The 20,299-nt window shown below is 35.7% G+C and overlaps 1 protein-coding gene across 2 annotated transcripts; it reads left to right on the plus strand.

The window, feature by feature from the left end:
- Window positions 1-1,161: 1,161 nt before the first annotated feature.
- On the plus strand, window positions 1,162-18,932 carry LOC101211144. 2 transcript variants are annotated; one of them, XM_004135989.3, is made up of 27 exons: window positions 1,162-1,456; window positions 1,640-1,868; window positions 1,999-2,135; window positions 7,628-7,744; window positions 7,910-8,056; window positions 8,255-8,928; window positions 9,074-9,195; window positions 9,296-9,387; window positions 9,695-9,926; window positions 10,036-10,105; window positions 10,341-10,489; window positions 10,593-10,666; window positions 10,784-10,957; window positions 11,071-11,142; window positions 11,339-11,440; window positions 11,542-11,631; window positions 13,610-13,685; window positions 13,777-13,873; window positions 13,970-14,039; window positions 14,132-14,311; window positions 15,274-15,396; window positions 15,674-15,757; window positions 15,874-16,058; window positions 16,138-16,276; window positions 16,371-16,430; window positions 17,746-17,850; window positions 18,416-18,932. In XM_004135989.3, exons 1-27 carry the CDS (start codon window positions 1,358-1,360, stop codon window positions 18,527-18,529), a joined length of 3,813 nt encoding a protein of 1,270 aa, XP_004136037.1. In that variant the 5' UTR covers window positions 1,162-1,357; the 3' UTR covers window positions 18,530-18,932. The 2 variants fall into 2 exon arrangements, with proteins under 2 accessions (XP_004136037.1, XP_031744527.1); XM_031888667.1 differs by having other exon boundaries at window positions 10,341-10,438.
- The last annotated feature ends 1,367 nt before the right edge of the window (window positions 18,933-20,299 follow it).

Raw genomic sequence — 20,299 nt, forward strand, 5'->3', positions numbered from 1 at the left:
TGTAAAAATTAAAATTATAAAATTTCAAACTTAGAGACTAAATTGAAATTTAATTCAAAGCTTAAAAAGCTGAACGTGTGACATAAAAGAACATATAACATTTTAAAACTCGATTATCAAATAGAAATTATCTTCGAGATTTGTACAAAAATATAGAGGTAAAAATATATTTCAACAACTAGTTAAGAAACACATACTTAACCCATAGAAAAGTTAAGACTAGGGGTAGAAAAGATTTGGTGGCCAAATCGAAACTGAACCGTATGTGGTTTAATTTTGGTATTTTAAAAAGTAAAAAATATAATTTGGTTTGATTCAATTTTAAATTTGATTTGGTGCTTCCTTTTAAATATATAAATATAAAAATGAATATATATTGTAGTTAAAATACTATCGAGTTCGATTTCAAATTTATTTAATAAGAATCACTTCAGTTTTCATTGTTTGAATGACCATTCCTAGCTAAGACTTTCGAATCTCACATCACCCATTATGGTCAAAGATCGAAAAGAAAAAAAAAACCTCAGATATAAAAAAATTTAATATCATTTTTTTCTCTCCACTTCATAATATATTCAATTAATAGTGGAAATGTTGATAAAAATAAAAAATAATGAAAAACTACAATAAACTAATAGTAAAAGTAATAAAATTGAACCAATTGCAAATATAAAACAATAAAAAATCATAGTAAGCAATGTTATTATAAGTTGAAATACAAAAGGATTTGAATCCCTTATTTGCTACATTTAAATTTCACATACACCAACCAAACTATATGCTAATAAATCCATCCAACTTGACCACCGCAATTATAATGTTTAGTCCAACCAAACAATCCTCTTCCAACTTTCCCATTTCCATCCCCTCCTTTTCATTTTTGTTTTAATAAAATTTTCTCCTTCGTTCGAATCGTCAAAATTACAAAAATATTACAAAATTTTAGATTTTATAAACGATAGAGAGAGGTTTATTGTGACGTTGAGAGAAGTATATTGATGGTTAATAAAAATCTTATCTTTTTTTTTATATATATTTGATTGATATTTTAGTTTGATTGCTCCTAATTTAAAATTGCATGCTCTTAAAAACAATAATTTTATTTAATTTAATTTTCCTTGGAAGAATCCACAGGCCTACTTAACTGATCTCTTGCATCAATATTTTCCTTCCTCTCTTCCCTCTGCCCGGTCATCCCTTTGTCTTCTCGGGCTCTCCTTTCAATCTCTTTTCTTCTTTTTATCAACACCCAAAAAGTCATCCTTCAATCGGAGGAGGAAGGAGAAGAGGAGGAAAGGAAGAAAGAGGGATCAATTTACACACCCATCTGATTCTTCTTCTCTTTTTTTTTGTTACCATGGTTGAAACCAGGCGTAGCTCTTTCTCTAAACGTTCTCTTTCTTCACCTCATGCCTCTCCCCCTCCTTCCGGCCCTCCTAATTCCAAAAGATCTAAGGTTTGTTCTTCAGGATTTTCTCCCCTTTTTTGGGTCTTGGGCTTCTTCTTTCACTTGGCTTTTTCTTGCATGCCACTGATTTCTTGGGTTCTCTTCCCTTTTTTCTTGGTGGGTTTTTTGGTTGGGATTTAGTTCTGGGGTTTGGTTTTGTGGGTTTTTGATCTGTTGGTGTTTTAATGGTAGGTTGTTGAGGCATCTTCATCTACAGAGGATGTTCAGAGCGCACCGCCTGTTGACCCTTTGATCCCAGTTGGGGAATCTGGAGTTGAACCTGTAGACCCAGTCATACAATCAGCTGATCCGTTTGATACTGATTCGTTGAAGGTTAACAACGTATGTGATGAAGCTGTTCCTGAGAATTCGCACGATCTTCAGGCAGAAGGACAGGCTATCATGCCGCCTCAACCTTTAGGTGCCTTCCCAATTGGTTTTATTTGCATGTAGTTTGATTGCCTGGACTTGGGTGTTTGATGTTAAATCTTTTGGGGTTGTTGGGTTTGAAATGGGTTTTAATCAATTTCATCAATTCATGTTGAATTTAGGTGATGTTGCAGCCGATGCGGAGAAATCTAAGGCGGTTGTGGCTAGCATGCTCAATCGAACGAAGAAGCGCACGATGAGAATGCCCAAATCAAATTCGAAGCCGGCGTGGGGAAAACTTCTTTCGCAGTGTTCACAGGTAGAGTCTTGCTCAAATTCATGAATCTTGGTTTGAAGCATGAATATTCTTTAAGTAAACATCAGCATGTCAGGATTTTTGCTCTTTGTCCTCCTATGTTTTCTGCAATTGATTTTCTCGGGGTCTTATTTTATCAGCTAAGTAGTGAATTTCTGCAGAGCAGGAGTTGCTTCTTTTGTCACCTCTTTTCTACCAGTTGACTTCCTTTCTAGATTTCTAGTTTAGTATATCTAGCCAGGTTTCTTTCATAATTACATGCCTCTTTTTTTCTTTCCTCCAAATCGATCAAGATTTTTCACATGAACTATCAACTTTAGTTTGCCTTTTATGGAGGAGTGAATTGAAATGAACGGAGCAGGGACAATTTGATTACCTATATCTACTTGCTTTGATGGAACAAGTAAAAAGTCTTGACCGATAAAGTTGTGCAGCTAAAAGTCAATATACTTATAGAACTTAATATGGGGAATGGAATCCTTTTTTTTAAACAAGCTGCAAGAGTGGGAGGAATAGTTAAGGACCCATTTCATAGGTTCTTTTGACCGTGATCATAAAGAGTAGTGTGTTATTGTGTTTCCTACTTTCTCACTTTGGAGTATGATATGAATACTGGTTAGTTTTGGGCAGGATTACCCAATTGAAAAGAATGTAAGCAGGGAACTTGTATGGTATGGAAGGAAGGGGTTGCAGCCTGTTCTGATTATCATGTCTTTATACGTAATTCTTCTTGCCTATTATAAATTTACTCTGTTGGAGATTAAGAACGGGAAAATTTCATTACAAATTGATGCTTTAGTATAGGCATCCTAGAGTTAGGTTTACTTTCCCTCTTTTCAAAGAGAGGGAGAGAGAGATATTTGTGTAGGCATCCTAGAAAAGATTAGCTTCTACATTCGATCATAGATTTGCATGTTGCCACTCTCTTATCAAGTTGCCTCTAGTGGAAATTTGTTCACCTCTGTTTTTTTTGGACCTATACATGGACCTACATTTCCCATTTCCGAAAGCAGAAGGCTCACCTTGACCTTGCTTAACTAGGTTCTACAAGTATCCCCTTGTACTACCTCTCAATATTTTGTATTTCAATTTAAGTTGGCAAACTTATGTCAAAGAGCTATGCTTGGGGTTGGCCAATTGGGAATTTCAGCAAAATCCATATTTACGATTGGAAAATTCACAGGAGGATCTTAATTGAAATAAAAAAGTATAAAATGCCTCATGCATATTGGTTTCTTAAGTCCAAGATTTCAAAAGGACTCTTTGATTCATGGAAGAAATTGCAAAGCTGGGAATTTTTTATTCAAGAGAAATATTCTGTACAAGTTAGAAGGCCCCTCCACAGCTTTTCTTCTCTCCGACTCCCATTTTCTCCATTGCAATCCTAAGCTTCTGCCTATGCATGGTTGACAAGATAATTTTTGGTAGAACTTTCATCTCAAAAGGAACTTACTTGTTTGTGATCTAGCCTTTTATTCTTAATTCACTATAACTCTGGTATAAATACTAGAGGTCATGTACTTTTGGAATTTTGTGACATGATTTGATCTTATTTATTTTTGGAATTTTATGAAATAATTGAAGTTTGATTCATTGCTTTACACTATAAGTGGTATGAGCACTAAACACCAAAATGGTTGGAAAAGGAAATGTCCAATCCAGCAAGGGGCTTCAATGCCTATAACTTTCGAAGTTCGATCCCCATGACCACAACAGTATACTTATTGTTGGTTCAACAAGTCTTGGAACTCCTTGCAAGATGATATAGGAGAAATAGAATTCTTGGAACCAAGAGGGCCATAGTACTCAGATGAATGAGCATAATGGAAACAAACAACAAGCCCAAATACATCAAGAAGATGATTTCAGCCGGCCACTCGAGTATGCAAGAAACGTAAGTCAAGATTGAAGATTTCAATAAACCATAGAAATGACCAAGATTCAGATTGTTATGATGTTGTTCTACATTTTTTATAGACAACCTACTTACTTCATATGGAAAGAGAAACTGCTATCAAGATAAACTTTTTTCAACATCAAGATTGATCTTGGCATGCTTCTTGATTGGGATAGAAGTGTCAAATGTTTTTTTAATATACGAACACACCCAATCATAAAAAAATCTAGCTTGTAGCCTTAAATTGTGCAAGGGCGTGTCCGTTTGGTGGGATCAAGGGCAAAGTAATATGAGGAGAATTGAATTGGGTAATTTCCAATAAGAGATTGTCATCAAATGCTACGTTTGATAAAAGAAGATTACTTACCTTTGAATTACAAGCAAATGATCTACTGACATTATGAACGATTCTCTCAAGGAGAGAGAATAGTGGCTGAATATGTTGAAGATTTTCATTGTCTAGGTGCTGTAGCTATTCCACTTGACAATGAAACTACAAAATAGTAAGACTCATCGATGGTTCTAATAGTTAAGATTCCTTGATAGTCACTTTCACCCTCCCAAACTCAGCCCCAAATGCACCCTAAGTTCTTTAAATCACATGTTTATTTTATTTACCCACGCTTCTTTTGCTATAGGGGATGACAACTTTTGTTTTATTTCCTGTGGGTGCTTTCTTGTCTCTCGAGTATTGAAGATTGGCTTCTTGAGTTCTGTCTGAAGAATCTTGATAATGTTTTCATGAACAATCCTTTCTGGTACTTAATTTTTTTTTTTTAATGGTGAAGATGCCACACATCATCAGCTATATGGTAATGGAACAAATTGAACCTCCTTTGACCTTGAGGGAGCTTAATCAAATTTACCTAATGGAGGTGCCTTTATTAATATTGTGATAATTGGTCTTTGGAACATTTTGCAATTTTGCAAGCTATCCTCACATGCAATGATGTGATGTGAACCTTTCATTCTCGTTAAGTTTTTTATGAATTGTGTGGGAAGGTTTCCTAGCGCATGCATCACCAAGTCAATCTTTTGTGGTAATCATATGTCCAAAAATGCTGGGAAAAAGGGGGTGCGAGCTCAATTTTTTTTCCCACTCAAGTGTACAACAACTGTTGCACTTTAGGCTCCTTCTTCCTTCCCTAACGAAGGATTTCATCGCCTGTCTTGGTCAAGTAGGGCATACAGGCCAAACTTTTTCTCTTTTGTACGTGATTCACTATAGATACGGAAAATAGGTTGGATCAGGGATTCGAGAGAATGGGTTACCACAAGCTCTCTGGCCCACACATTGAACCTACTCACTTGGTTCCTCGGTTTAACTGACTAGACTGACTCAATTGATACATAGGGTGCATAAGTGCACTGAAAGTGGGGGTGTGCTCATTGTGAACATGATGGATTGTGGCAAAAGCTCATTATGGCTAAGTACTGTTATCCTTCGTGTGTTTGGCCGACCACTGTTAGAAGATCTTCTAAGTCTTTATGGAGCTTCACCTGCTATACCATAAACCTTGTTTCTTCTCGTACTCAACATCGTCTTGGTAGCAATGACACTATCTTTTTCTGGAAAGACCGATGCCTTCATTGTGGTATGCTCTTTGTTGTTTTTCCTCGCTTGTTCCGTCTCGCTTGTACTCCTGATATTTTTATCGCTGAAGTGTAGCTTGTTGATTATGAGACTTGGGACTTGCACTTTCGACGTAATCTTACTGAATCTGAAATTCAGGAATCGGCCTCTCTGTCTACAATTTTGTCCTTGGTCAGACTTCGGTTGATGCTTGATACTTGGAGATGGACTATTGACGCCTCATCTACTTTTACTATGAAATCTATTATTGATGACTTGACAGGTTCTCTTGAGCTTTCTGAAAGGGATTTTTATTATGTTATTTGGTTGGATTATTTCCAAAAGAAAGTTAAAATTTTTCTTTGGGAGCTTAGCCACAATGCCATTAACACTCCAGCTTCGCATGCCTTATATGTCCCTTTCTCCATCTTGGTGTATTATATGTTGTGCTCATGCTGAGCCCTCTGCTCATCTTTTTATTCGTTGTCCTTTTGCTGGGCAATTTTGGAGGCTTTTGGGGATGGTCTACTGCTCCTTCGAACAATATTTATGACATACTTAACTCACTTATGGTGGGCCACCCGTTTTTTGGTTGCAAGAAGATTATTTGGCTTGCTATTCTTTGGGCTTTCTGTTGGACTTTTTGGGGTGAGTGTAATAGGCGTTTCTTTCAAGATTATATTTCCTCTTTACTTCATTTTTTGACATTGTGTATTCTCCACGGTTTTCTTTTTGGTGCAAAATTGGGCACCCTTTTAAGAACTTTAGCCATCTGTCTTAGTTTCCAATTGGCGCTCTTTTTGTAATCACCTCTAGGTGCTTGGGGTTTTCTCTTATTGCATTTTATCAATGAAATGTTCTTATAAGAAAAAAAGAAAGTGGGGGTGTGCTGCCCCTTAATGATAAAGCAGATGATTTGGTAAATGTCTGAAAGTCAACTTTTCCCTCCTGTACATGTTCTAAACATCAAGCATATTTGTGGTGGACACGAGATGAAAGCTTTTGCTCAAAAACTTCCTTTCTCCATAACATTTAAGGAGGCACTCTTATTTTAGTCCACCCTTCATAACTAGAAATTACTGTAGGTTTGCAATGTTCTGTGGCACACTGTTTTTCAAATGTAGCAGCTTCCAGTCTCTCTCTGTTTTCACACCTTGCTAAGATATCTTACTTTTTATCACCGTTTTTACATTGAAGCAAATGCTTATCTGAGTTGAAAGGATTGGCTGAGCCTGTATTCTTCCTATACTTCCACTAAAAGTTTTATGGTTGAAAGGATTTTGAAGAAGACTTCAACCGTTACTGCTGATTCCAGTGTAAAAAGACAAGAAATCGCTTTCCTTTCAACTTAAATACTCATCCTTATGCATACTATCTAATCCAAAAAACTTATTTCCACTCTGGCTGTAATCCATGTTAGATCTCAAACGTTAATTCCATTTTCACAAATTTTCTGGAGCTATAGAAAATTATCCTTGCCTCCTTGGACTAGCATTCCCTGGATGGGCACAAAAGACTTGGAGTGATTAAATTTGTAATTTTTTTAATTCCATTTTTTAGGTAAATTTCATTTTTTAATTTCAATTTGTGTATATATATATATTTTAATTTAATATAGATTTGTGATATGGAATTTGTTACTTTTTTTCTCTTCAAAAAAGCTAAAAAAAAAACAATAATATTACATCATTTTGCTTAATTGGAATCCCTTCCATTAGTAGGGATACTTTAGTGGGCTTTTTTTGTGTGTGTTTGTATTCTTTCATTTTTTTCTCAATGAAAGTTGTTGATTCTATATAAAAAAATGTAATATTATTCTTTCTTAAGTCAAACTATAAAGGTGAGACCTCTGCTTTAGTATTCAACCTTTTGAAATTTACAAAAAAGAAAAAGAACTCCTAAGCTTACCTACCCACCATAATCTGCATCTTTAATATATTTACATTGCCCCTTTTGTTTCTTTAACTTCAAATATTGAGAGTAATTTATTTCCCCTGACTCTCTGGACTTGTTATGCTTCTGCAGAATCCACACTTGTTTATTTGTGGTACTCTGTTCACTGTTGGTCAAAGTCGTCAGTGTAATTTATGGCTTAAAGATCCATCAGTTAGTACAACTTTGTGTAAGCTGAGGCACATCAAGGTTAGAGAAATTATATCTTTTTTTACTGCACCACTGTGGATGTTGCTGCTTAAAAATTGGATTTTATGCTTGATTTTGCTTTGTTTCTTTTTTCTTTCTTCTGGAGTTTTTTCCTCCATCATTATTCTTATTTTTTAGAACTTTTTGTCACTTATATTGCAACAGCGTGGGAACTCTTCTGTTGCTTTACTGGAAATCACGGGAGGCAAAGGTGCCGTCATTGTTAATGGGAAGATTGTTCAAAAAAATTCAAGTGTAATTTTAAATGGAGGCGATGAGGTCGTCTTCACTTCTTCTGGAAAGCATGCTTATGTATCCTTTTGAAATGTGCTCTAACCTTATGGGAAGGCCGTGACTTGCTATTCTAAAGCACTTCCTTACAACCCCTGGGAAGGTTAAAAAGAAAAGAATTTGCATTGGTTTTTTTGTTTCTCCTTTCTTCTAATATTGGTTTACCTATTTTGAATGCAACAATCATGTCTGTAATGAATTCCTTAATTTAGCCATCAGATATTTCAACAACTCACTAGTGATGATTTTACTGTTTCTGGCCTGTCGTCTGTGAACATTTTAGAAGCCCATTGTGCTCCTGTTAAGGGGATTCATTTTGAAAGAAGGTCTAGGGATGCCTCAGCCGTAACTGGTGCATCCATATTGGCATCTTTTTCAAATATTCAGAAAGATTTGTCTTTGCTTTCCCCACCAGCTAAAACCAATGAAGATGTGAAGTTGCCCTCTGTTTGTGGAGTGTCAGGTGAACAGAGTCCAGACAGTAATTTGAAAGATGGTAGCACTAATGATACTGATCGACATGGTGATGCATCTATGGACAAAAATATCGATCCAATTCCTGATTCTGGGACTGAAAGACCCAGTCTTGATAGGCTTGCTCTAGATGCTTCTATTGATGGAGAAGTTGGGGAGGCTCCTGCAAAACATTCTGAATTACGGCCACTTTTACAAATTCTAGCTAGTTCGGCATCTCCTGACTTTAATATAAATGGTGGTAGCATTTCGAAGATCCTTAATGAACAAAGGGACATGGGGAATCTCTTTAAGGATTTTAGCCCCCCTGCTGTGCTGATGTCAACTCGACGTCAAGCATTTAAAGAAAGATTACAACAAGGCATTCTTAAACCTGACAACATTGATGTTTCCTTAGAGAGTTTCCCATACTATTTAAGGTGAAAGTATGATTTCAATTGGCTATTTTAAGTATATCCTTATCATTTTCTCCATATTATAATTTTTTTTATCTAATAAATTGTGTTGAAATCTAGACTAACTGAGACGTGTTCTAAATCTTTATGCAACTGCATCTTCTTTCAGTGATACCACCAAAAATGTTCTGATTGCATCCATGTTCGTTCACTTGAAGTGTAATAAATTTGTAAAGCATGCTTCAGACCTTCCTATTCTGAGCCCACGCATACTGTTGTCTGGACCTGCAGGTTGGAACTGTCCCCTTTTCTCCCTTAAACTGTAGTTTTGTTTTCTTTTCATCTGATTTGTTTCCTTGACCTGGATTGTCTGTTACTTGAGTGCTTACAGGTTCAGAAATATACCAGGAAACTTTGACAAAGGCACTTGCTCGGCATTTTGGGGCCAGATTACTAATTGTGGATTCTCTTCTTTTGCCTGGTGTAAGATGCAAATTTTTTATCTTCTATCATTTACTTTCTTGAAGTTTCATCCATCCATTCTTTTATGAAACTCTGTCTACTTGTAAAGCCTCTTCTGGAGTGAAAAAGGTGTAAATTTTGTGTAACCTTGTAGGTCAGTGTTAAATTAAGTACAATAGCATGAGAAGTGATGGGGAAAAGGGGTATAGTGATTCTCAAGCTTTTAAGTACTTTGACATATAAATCCCAGGCTTGGTTGTTTCACCTCATGTTTGTTTTGCAACACTTGCCTACATGCCTAATAAGGTTGTGTCAACAATGAATTCAGGGACCGACACCCAAGGACGTTGATATTGTAAAAGATAATTCAAGGCCTGACAGGACATCGTTTTTTGCTAAAAGAGCTGTGCAGGCGGCTGCTGCTGCTGCTGTTTCGCAGAACAAGAAACCAACCTCCAGTGTTGAGGCTGATATAGCAGGTGGATCTACTTTAAGCTCTCAGGCTTTGCCAAAACAGGAAGCATCCACGGCTTCATCAAAGACCACTGCTTTTAAGACGGGTATATTCATTTTAGTTACTATGCAACTTTTGTTGGTGCGGCAACTGGTTCATCCCCAGTCTCCCACCTGTCATACACATGATCTTGTTAACATTTCATTAATTTGTAGGCGACAAGGTTAAATTTGTGGGTACATTATCTTCTACGCTTTCACCTCCGCTTCAAACTTGTCCTCTCAGGTAATTCCTCCACCTCCTGGCACTGTATTTTGGTGTCTGATATTTTGGAAGCTTTGGATAATTGATCTGCATTTCGTCCACTAGTTACATTGTTTCTTCACATATCTTACTTGTATTTTGTATTTTTTATAAAGACCTTTATTCTGTTTAAAATCTTTTTGTATTTGTGTGAAGCTTTTTTAAGTCTTTTATTATATTAGTTTTTAGTTTCCCTTTTCATTTCTCTTTCAAGCAGGGGACCCTCTTATGGTTGTCGGGGGAAAGTTGTCCTTGCTTTTGAAGAGAACGGATCCTCAAAAATAGGGGTGAGATTTGACAAATCAATCCCAGACGGTAACGATCTAGGTGGCCTTTGTGAAGAAGATCATGGCTTCTTTTGTTCTGGTTATTCTTCCCTACTTGTTTTTTTGGGTCCCATTTCTAATATTTTATTATATTATGCCAAGAACTCTGCGTTTAATATAATTGTTCTAAATTGGCATCCCAGCTAATCATCTACTTCGCTTGGATGGTCCTGGAGGCGATGATACTGATAAGCTTGCTATTGATGAAGTTTTTGAGGTACTCATTGCCCTAAACTGCTTGGAGCTATGTGGGTGCATGTGTTTTTTGTTTTTCTCTTCCCTCACTCTCTATTGGCATTCACATGAGCAACTAACTACAATATTGGCCTTGTAGGTTGTCTCAAATGAGAGTAAAAACAGCCCGCTAATATTGTTTGTCAAAGACATAGAAAAGGCAATGGTTGGACACTCAGATGCTTACTCTATTCTAAAGGGGAGGCTTGAAAATTTGCCAGGAAATGTTGTTGTTATTGGCTCCCACACCCATATGGATAATCGGAAAGAAAAGGTGAGCAGAGCATTTTTCCTGCCCCCCCCCCAATTTCTTTAAGAATATGTTTGGCTAATGAAATTAATATATATATGTTTGGCTAGTTCCCTACCTAACTGTACTTTTTCCAGTCCCATCCTGGTGGTCTTCTATTTACCAAGTTTGGAAGCAACCAAACAGCGTTGCTTGATCTGGCTTTCCCGGTATGTTATTTCATCTTCTTCTTTGTTGTATGCATCCCTGTGGCATTAGGTTTGACAACCTCCTCCTCCTTTCTTTTTCTTTTCATTTTTTGTTTTAAATTTAAATATTTGTATTTTTAAATAAAAAACAAAAACAGTTGTGGTATTTCTTCTCCTTATAGGAATTCATCTGTAAGTATCACGTTTCTGTATTCAGGATAATTTTGGCAGATTGCATGATAGGAACAAAGAAACACCAAAAGCGACAAAGCAACTTAGTCGACTCTTTCCTAACAAAGTGACCATATTACCTCCTCAGGTACCATGATCTTATAGCTGGTTCTGTGGTTTTGCTGATTCTATATATCAAATTCAGCACATGATTGTTTTGTATTTTATTTTTTTGGTGAATGTTGTTAGGAGGAGGCCTTACTTTCAGTGTGGAAGCAGCAATTGGAACGCGATACTGAAACTCTGAAAACACAGGCAAATATCGTCAGCATTCGCCTAGTGAGTGCTTGATGACCATCTTGTTTCTAAATGCTTTTTTTCTTCTGGTAAAAATACCCTTTTGTTTCCATAGCCATAGGGTTCACCATAAAAAACACCCATGCTTTCATATTATATACTTTTCCTTTTCATTCTAGGTATGCAGTGTGTATGCACTATCTCCCTACCCCTTTTACTTTAGTTAATCTTGTTCACAAATTACCTTAGATTATATGGTGGTGTATTAACCCTGACTAAGTTCGTGTTAAGTGGTAGTTCGATGTATTATCTTTAGTTGTTTAGGCCCTTAGCGTGGTGTGTAAGAGTATTGAAAAGTACATGAGAGATTTCCTTTGGAAGGGAAATTCCTTCTGTCCGCTTTGTCTGCATCTATATCATTTATCCTTTTCCAAAAATTGCACTATCTCAGATATTTTGGTGAGATATGAGAATTTTGTCTCTTTTGGGTTCTATCGTAATTTGACCAATAGGGAAACGACGAAGGTGGAGGGGTGCTCGTTTAGAGAGGGGAGAAGAGTTGTTCATGTTAAATCCTAATTCTAGTCGGGCTTCTTCTGTAAGTCTATGCTTAATTTGTTGTTGGATCCTGCTCCCCTTAAAGAGTTGGTTTTTGATGTGGCGTGGAGGACTAAGGTTCCTAAGAAAGTTAGGTTCTTTATCTGGCAAGTCTTGCTCGGTCATGTCGGGGTGTGCGTGATGATTTGGGACATTTGGGGTAAGGAATGATAGGGTGTTCCGAGGGAGAGAAGGATTTTACTTTCATTTGGTCTTTTGATTAGATATCATGTGTCTCTTTGGGCTTCGATTTCGAAGAACTTTTGTAACTATTCTATTGACAATATTTGACTTAGTTCGTCCCTCTTTTTGTAAGTGGGTTGGCTTGGTGGGCTGGTTTTTTGTATGCCCGTGTCTTTCGTTCATTTCTATCTCAATGAAAGTTCTTGATTTCATAAAAAGAAATATTATCATTATTTTGTAATATCATATAATATATATTATCTATTACATATTTTAGTTTAGCAAAAACGTTGTGTTTATAACGTGAAATACTATATTTGATAATCTTTTTATTTTCTTTTAAAATTTCAAATTCAAAATCTGAATACATTGAAAACATGAAAATCTTGTTTTTAGAGTTTGCACTGTTTGGACCACAGGATACGAAAATAGATTTTGAAAACAGAATCCGGACGACCTACCAAATGCATATTCACTGAACTCGATGAATCTGAAAACATAAAGTAGAATTTGAGTTGTTTCTTCTTTCTTTTTTTTCAATGAATGCTCAGTTTCTCATAGGAGAAAAATGGGCAAAACTAGGGAATCAAGATGGTGAAAAGGAGATTGATTGATGGGTTAGGCGTTCCAATTTGGCTTGCAGTGAGAGGAAACTTATATCTAGTCCAGCTGATATTACCTTTAGGGGCTTAGACCTTTTCAATTTTTTTGAAGCCTCCAGTTTGGTGGACTGATTTCATTTTTTTTTAGGGTAGGAACCTGCATTTTCATTGAGAAATGAACAACTATGGATACTTGTATTAATCTAAGTGGATGTTAACTTGAGGTTTCTAGGATCCCGTTTGGTTGTAGCATGTATGCCTTCTGTGGCCTCTCCCGTTGTAAGTTCAACATGCGCATAGTTTTAGGCACAAGGACATGTGCTCATGAAGGACATGAATGTGGAAATAGTAAAATGCAACATGCAACTTCTTCCCTGTTATATTGGTGGTCTTGTTTCACAATTGAGGATTTTGTATTTTTCATGATGTGGAGTCAAAATGGCAGGGAAGCCTCCCCATGAATATATCGCTTTAAAACCCATCTTGATTCTATTGGAGATAGGTCGTTATGCTTATATAACTAGATGTTGTTGGCCCTCTGGATATACTATTTCTTTTCTTTCCTTTCCCTTATATAATTGGATATTTCATGCTAATTGTTTCCCCTTATCTTATTCATGTATTTGATTTACTTTCAGGTTCTCAATCGAATCGGTTTGGATTGCTCTAACCTCGACACTCTCTGCATTAAAGATCAAGCACTAACAATTGAAAGTTCGTAGTGAGATTTTTTTTTGTAATTGTTTTACTACGGTTACTGGGTGCAACTTAAAAGTTAAAACTGATCCTGCATTTATCTTAACAGCCGTTGAGAAAGTTGTAGGCTGGGCTTTGAGTCATCATTTCATGCATTTTTCTGATGTGTTGGTTAAGGATGCTAAACTCATCATTTCTACAGAAAGGTTGTCTACTTTTCCTTGGCCGCAGCAAATTTCATATTAGGAAAAATTATGTATTGTTTATGTGTTCATACTCGCTTGATGTGTTTTATACTGCAGCATTGAGTATGGGTTGAATATTTTACATGGTCTTCAGAGTGAGAACAAGAGCTTGAAGAAGTCACTCAGGGTAATCTTGTAGAACATTGGATCTTCAAAAGAATAAATTTTGCTTTCCTTTGTCTTTTTGTTTGAAATTGTAGTGTGGTTGAATAATGGTAGGATGTGGTCACTGAGAATGAATTCGAAAAGAAACTTCTTGCCGATGTTATTCCGCCTGGTGACATTGGTGTTACATTTGAAGACATTGGTGCTTTAGAAAATGTGAAGGACACTTTGAAGGAGTTGGTGATGCTTCCCCTACAGAGGCCTGAATTGTTTTGCAAAGGGCAGCTAACTAAGGTTTGCACTTCTTACATGTCATTACTTTTTTTCTATAGATGTATACTAGATTTTTCTGCTCATACTTGTGCCTGGGCTATATATATATAAAGATTGAGATTTTATTTACCCATTTTGAAACCTTCCATACCCATTATGAAATTTTATTACTTTTAACCTTTATTTCTTATAAACTTAAAGATGTATTTAGAAAAAATTTGTATACCATCAAAACCAATTAGAGCGTGTTTGATGCGCAGAGTTGACTTGTGTTCGGGTTGAGTTGGTTTAATGTGTCCTTTGTTTGGGGTGCAGAGTGGAGTTACTAAATTGGTGTCTCCGGTGTAGGTTTTTGTAACCTATAGAAGTATGCATTTTTGCTGCCTGTTTTTGTTTGCTTTAACTTTCTTTCTTTTAACCATTTGACTACACTTATATTTTCCCCAATTTTCAACACTTAATCGAGATATTAACTACTTTTCATATATTTTATGATTTTATGCATGTAGCTGTTGTACTTGAGGTATACAAAATACTATTTTCTCATAAGATCAACAAACTTACAACATTCTTTCACATTTGCGGAATGTATGTGTGCAACGTGCAAAAAAATAAGCATGTCATTAACGGGTTTCGGATTTCTATGGCATTTTATGTCAAATTGTAGGTTAGGGTTTATTATATATGCATGTTGGTTGGTTTAGAACATTTGTATGTGCCACTATTCATAAACATGACATAGGAAGTTTTAACATCATCTCCTCCACAATTGAGAATGTATGTTTGAAAAAATGCATCTCACTTGTTTTTCTTTCCAGGTAACTACATGTAATATGGGATTAAAAAGAAATTGGGAATGCCAATGTTCGTTCTAGCATGCCATTGAATTTTCTTTTAATTTAACATAAAGGAAAATTTGAATTATGGCCACTCAGATTACTCCGATTCTAGTATTTCATCTATATAAATATTACTCTTGACAGCCATGCAAAGGAATTTTGCTTTTTGGTCCACCTGGTACTGGAAAAACAATGCTTGCTAAAGCTGTTGCAACTGAGGCTGGTGCAAACTTTATCAACATTTCCATGTCAAGCATTACTTCTAAGGTACCAATACGCTATTTCTTCCCTTAGAAGTGTAAAAGAGGCAAAGGCAAAGCCACCGCCCCACCTACAACCACCCACCTGTTATGTATATTTTTTAATAAATAAAATGAACAAAATAATATTATTCCCTGGGGCAGAAAAGGGGGAAACCTAAGGATTGGAATGACTCCTGTTTCTCATCTCATTTTAAGAAAAAATCTATCATTAAAACTTTTTTATTGCACATCAACCTGGCAATATCATCTGTTAATATTTTTTATTTGTGTTCGTTTTGCAGTGGTTTGGTGAGGGTGAAAAATACGTAAAGGCAGTGTTTTCCCTTGCAAGTAAAATTGCTCCAAGTGTTGTGTTTGTTGATGAGGTCGGTTAAGGAAATTATGGTTACATTACACCATTTCATAGGAATTTCTTTGTTATTATTGTTGCATTTTTCTGTTATAGTTCTCTTCAAACACGAATATATTGCTGCTGCTGTAGGTTGATAGCATGTTAGGAAGACGTGAAAATCCAGGAGAACATGAGGCTATGCGCAAAATGAAAAATGAATTTATGGTGAATTGGGATGGGTTGCGAACGAAGGATAAAGAACGTGTACTGGTACTTGCTGCCACCAATAGGCCATTTGATCTTGATGAGGCTGTGATTAGGAGACTTCCTCGGAGGTACATCCTTGTAATGCTGGTATATTTACTTAAAGCATCAATCTCTTTCTGATCTTAACTATGTGACTGTTCTCTGTAGATTGATGGTTAACTTGCCAGATGCCCCAAATAGAGAAAAGATTTTGAGAGTTATACTGGCCAAAGAAGAATTGGCCGCTGACATTGATTTAGAGGCAATTGCAAATATGACTGATGGGTATTCTGGAAGTGATTTGAAGGTTATCTTTCTTGTTCAAGCTTTCAAGTTTCCTCCACCTCCTAGTTGTATAAAAAAGTTGGAAAGAATGCTCATCTTACCATGTTTGATTGCAGAATCTGTGTGTAACAGCAGCACACTGCCCCATCAGAGAAATTTTGGATAAGGAGAAAAAGGTTAGCCTATCATTCTGTTATCCTAGATACAATCGTTGATTGTTTCTTACTTTGGTTCTGCCAGTATTTAAGCATCTTCTAGTTTTGAATATTGTCGTCATAGTTAAACTGTGATATTACTTTTGGCGTACATGTATTTTAAATACTAATTTGGATATTTTCAGTCGAATTTCTATTATGATGTTTGAAGATTAAATGGTCATATTCAGTTGTGGAACAAAATGTTATGGTGGAATGATGATATCATTTCTCTTGGTCCTTCACTAGAAGGTCCTAGGTTGTCATTAGAAAAATCAAATTCAGCAAGGCAGCACTGAAGCTATAGTGCAGAGAAATCTTCTCTTTTTTTTTTGATAAGAAACAAACACTTCATTGGTAAAATGAAATAAGGGGAAACCTCAAGGACCTAAGTGATTACAAAAAGAGCATCAAGGTATTAAAGGACATTTTCCCTTCTACAATTTTTGGCCCATATCTAAACTATCTACAATTGAATGGTTTAGATACTCCATGATGGCGCATTATGCCAAATCGTTACTCACTAGTTCATGCAATTTGCTACTGCTACACACGATCAATGAATGGTGGGGTCCGTAGACTACTCTACAGATTGGGATCATCTTTTCCCAATGAACAAAGATTTCATTCAGGGTGACTCTGCTAGATTATTGTTGTGGTTTTAGGAAAATAGAAACAGGCATGTGACAGTTTTCTTAATATGCTTTCCCAGGAAGGCTAATCTAGGTAGTATTGATGGCCGCATGTATCCTCTAAATGGCTAGTTATTGTCATTGATGAGTGGTCATTTTTGGTTTAGGTTTAGGAAGGCACTGAAGATTGGAAGGAGAGATGGTTGTTCTTGTTGTTCCCAAAAACGGCCATTTACTTGACAAATCAAATGAAAGTAGTCAGACCTCTTTTTGGCTGTGTTTGTCCTGTTTGTAAATGCTTTTATGCACGCAATTGCTGGTCTCATCTTTTCCAGATGGGTCTTCAACGATATGTCTCTGAGTCTTATATAGAATTCCTTAATCCTTTGTTTATCAGTAAAGAACTTGAGATAGAATTTCGTGGAGTCATGCCCATACGAGCTTCTTTGGTTTCCTTATGATAGAAAGAGAAAGCTTATTTGAAGAAGTAAATGGGAACGGAAGGTCCTTTTAACATTTTTTGCTTCTTACATTTAAATAATTGCAGCCATTCTTTTATGTCGATCAACAAGCACTTTTGGCATCCTTTTTTGATGTTATGATAGAAGAATGTAGGACATTATATTTTTATGGATTTATAAATGAGTTATGTTCATAAATTACAGGAAAGAGTCTCTGCTTTGACCGACAACAAACCGTTACCTGCACTATATAGCAGCACCGACGTTCGCTCTTTAAAAATGGAGGACTTTAGATTTGCACATGAGCAGGTTAGTTTTCGTGGCTCTGAATTATTTATTTATTTTTTGGATGTGAATGCTTTTGATGATACGAATAAGGGGTTCCTTTGAAGGGGCCTGCAGAGTTTTTAAATTTGGACAACTACAAAGTTCTTGCCTTTATGTTCTGAAATCTTTGTTACAGTGAGATTACATGTATTATTTGCAAATTTCTTTTCCAGCCTTTATTCATGTTGTGGTAGAATGAGAATGTTTGAACCCGAGCTAACCCAACACAAATGTTTCCTAATGAGGTTAGGTCGGATGGGTCTGCCATCTAGTTAGAGCTCAACAAATTTCCAATTTGAAAAGTTGAATTTCTATGCCCGAACTCGATTCAACTTCTTAAACACCCTTAATTGTCAAAAATTCTTTCCCTTAAATTTCTCTTCCACAATAGGATGGGGTCTTTGGATAGCATCATAAGTTTTCAAAAAACTATATAGACCATGATTGAATGACTTGTGATCTTTTCTTGTTTTTTTTTTTTTTCTCTATCTTTAAAATTTATTAGTCTTATTTGTTACATGACCTTCGTTACTCACTTTATCACTAGGTGTGTGCGAGTGTCTCATCGGAGTCGACAAACATGAATGAGCTCCTACAATGGAACGATCTCTATGGAGAAGGTGGGTCGAGGAAGAAGATGTCTTTGAGCTACTTCATGTAGAGGTGATTGTATGATTGTATCCTTGTATAGAGTTTCTTGCCCTTTTCTTTTTTCATTTCTTTGATTTCCAAATTCGTCCCCACCACTTGAAAAGAGTAGAAGATCGGGGATATCAATGTGTGGAAATCCATCCTCTGACCCCTGGCCCTCCTCCCCGTCCCCACACCACCCCACCCTCCATTCCTTTTGTTGTATCATATATAGTTTTTTCTTACCCTCATTTATTTAATTCTCTATGCTTTTGTAGGAATTTTATAATTTCCTTAGGTAATTTGACCGAAACCTTTTTCCATCTTTTTCTGTAGCTCTTCTGGTTAACCTGGTAAAATTCAGTATGTATACATATATATAATTATGTATGTTGTACTAATTAATGAAATCAATAAGTCCCATTTTTGTAACATGGTTTCTTTCTTGATTGTATCATACTGTGCACAATTTGTTGCAGTTCTTTAGAGAATTTCTTCACTACATTCATGGTAGATAAATCAGTACTCTGCTCCACTTTTTATTTTTATTATTTTCTTGATCTCGAGCACAGTTGTACAACCAAAGTTCACTAGTAAATTTTTCCCTTTTTCTGTTTGGTATCTGAGTGTCCCAGATCTCACACGCACTTCGGCTAATCTCATGAGACAACCTGGTTGACTTTATAACATTTGTGTCACCAAGAGTTTGTATTTTACCTTTTATTACTATTTGTCGATGTTTATATCATTTTAGATTATATGTTTTAGCAGAGTACCTTGATGTTCTATTTTGCTTTTACTATTTGCTGGATTGTTTTTATTTGTAATGATGCACATTCTACCATGTATTGAGAATTTGACTGAAAACTAACCTCAATCCAAGAGGTATGTACATATATTTACATGTTTTCTTTTTTTTGGTTAAAATGTTTAGTTGCTCGAAACACCATTTTAGTTTCTCAGTACTTTTGGAAATTTACTGCATTTTCTTTCCAATTTCATAAATCTTAATATTGGTTTGTATCTTGTTGAAACTAATTTTGTTGGCTTGGTTAAATGTCCTTGTTTCTTCCGGGAATTAATTTTCCCCCTTTAATAATAAACATCCTTGCTTAAATTTGCTTGATTTTGTTAAACACGTAAGCTAATGGTACGTTTTCAAAAATAGCAAAAATTAGATTTAAATATAACCACAATTCATTAAATTCTCCCCAACTTGTTTGTTTGTCTTTTTTTCTCTATATTTTAAAAATAATTTCAATTGTTTTTTTTTTAATGTTTAGCCAAAAAAACAAAATTCAATTGAACTTTAATATCAATTATATACCCTCTAAGTGGATAATGATTTGGTAATCTTGTTACCTTGAATAAAGTGGATGATTCATTATAGCATTTATATTTGAAACGAGAAAGTGCTAAATTCTAAATCCCTCTCCATTTCATTCCCTTCTATTTCAATTGCCATATAGGTTAATGTACTCTAATTAGAAATTATATGAAATAAATTAGTGAAGGGACACATTCATTCACTATAATAAATACATGATCATATGCATTATTGTTGGTCGTCAATAGGGTGCAATTATAGTTGTCATTGAGATGGATGGGACATTTAAAATTCGGCAATAGCAATAAGCAATCTCATTTGTATTTGTCTTCACATGGAGATTAACACACATCAATTTCCTACCTTTGAGTGTTTCACCTGCTTACTGAAGTAAATTGTCATCTTCATTTTGAATTTTAGGTTAAACTATAAATTTGGTCTATCAACTTGGAAGTTTGTGTCTGTGTAGTATCT

This window comes from Cucumis sativus, chromosome 7 (genome assembly GCF_000004075.3).
Source record: "Cucumis sativus cultivar 9930 chromosome 7, Cucumber_9930_V3, whole genome shotgun sequence".
NCBI classification, from domain to species: domain Eukaryota; kingdom Viridiplantae; phylum Streptophyta; class Magnoliopsida; order Cucurbitales; family Cucurbitaceae; genus Cucumis; species Cucumis sativus.

Coding starts and splice junctions, on each gene's coding strand:
- LOC101211144 (XM_004135989.3), top strand. CDS start 1,358: ATGGTTGAAACCAGGCGTAGCTCTTTCTCTAAACGTTCTCTTTCTTCA. Junction 9,196..9,295: donor ACTGTTGTCTGGACCTGCAG/GTTGGAACTGTC, acceptor GAGTGCTTACAG/GTTCAGAAATATACCAGGAA. Junction 14,312..15,273: donor GCAAAGGGCAGCTAACTAAG/GTTTGCACTTCT, acceptor TACTCTTGACAG/CCATGCAAAGGAATTTTGCT.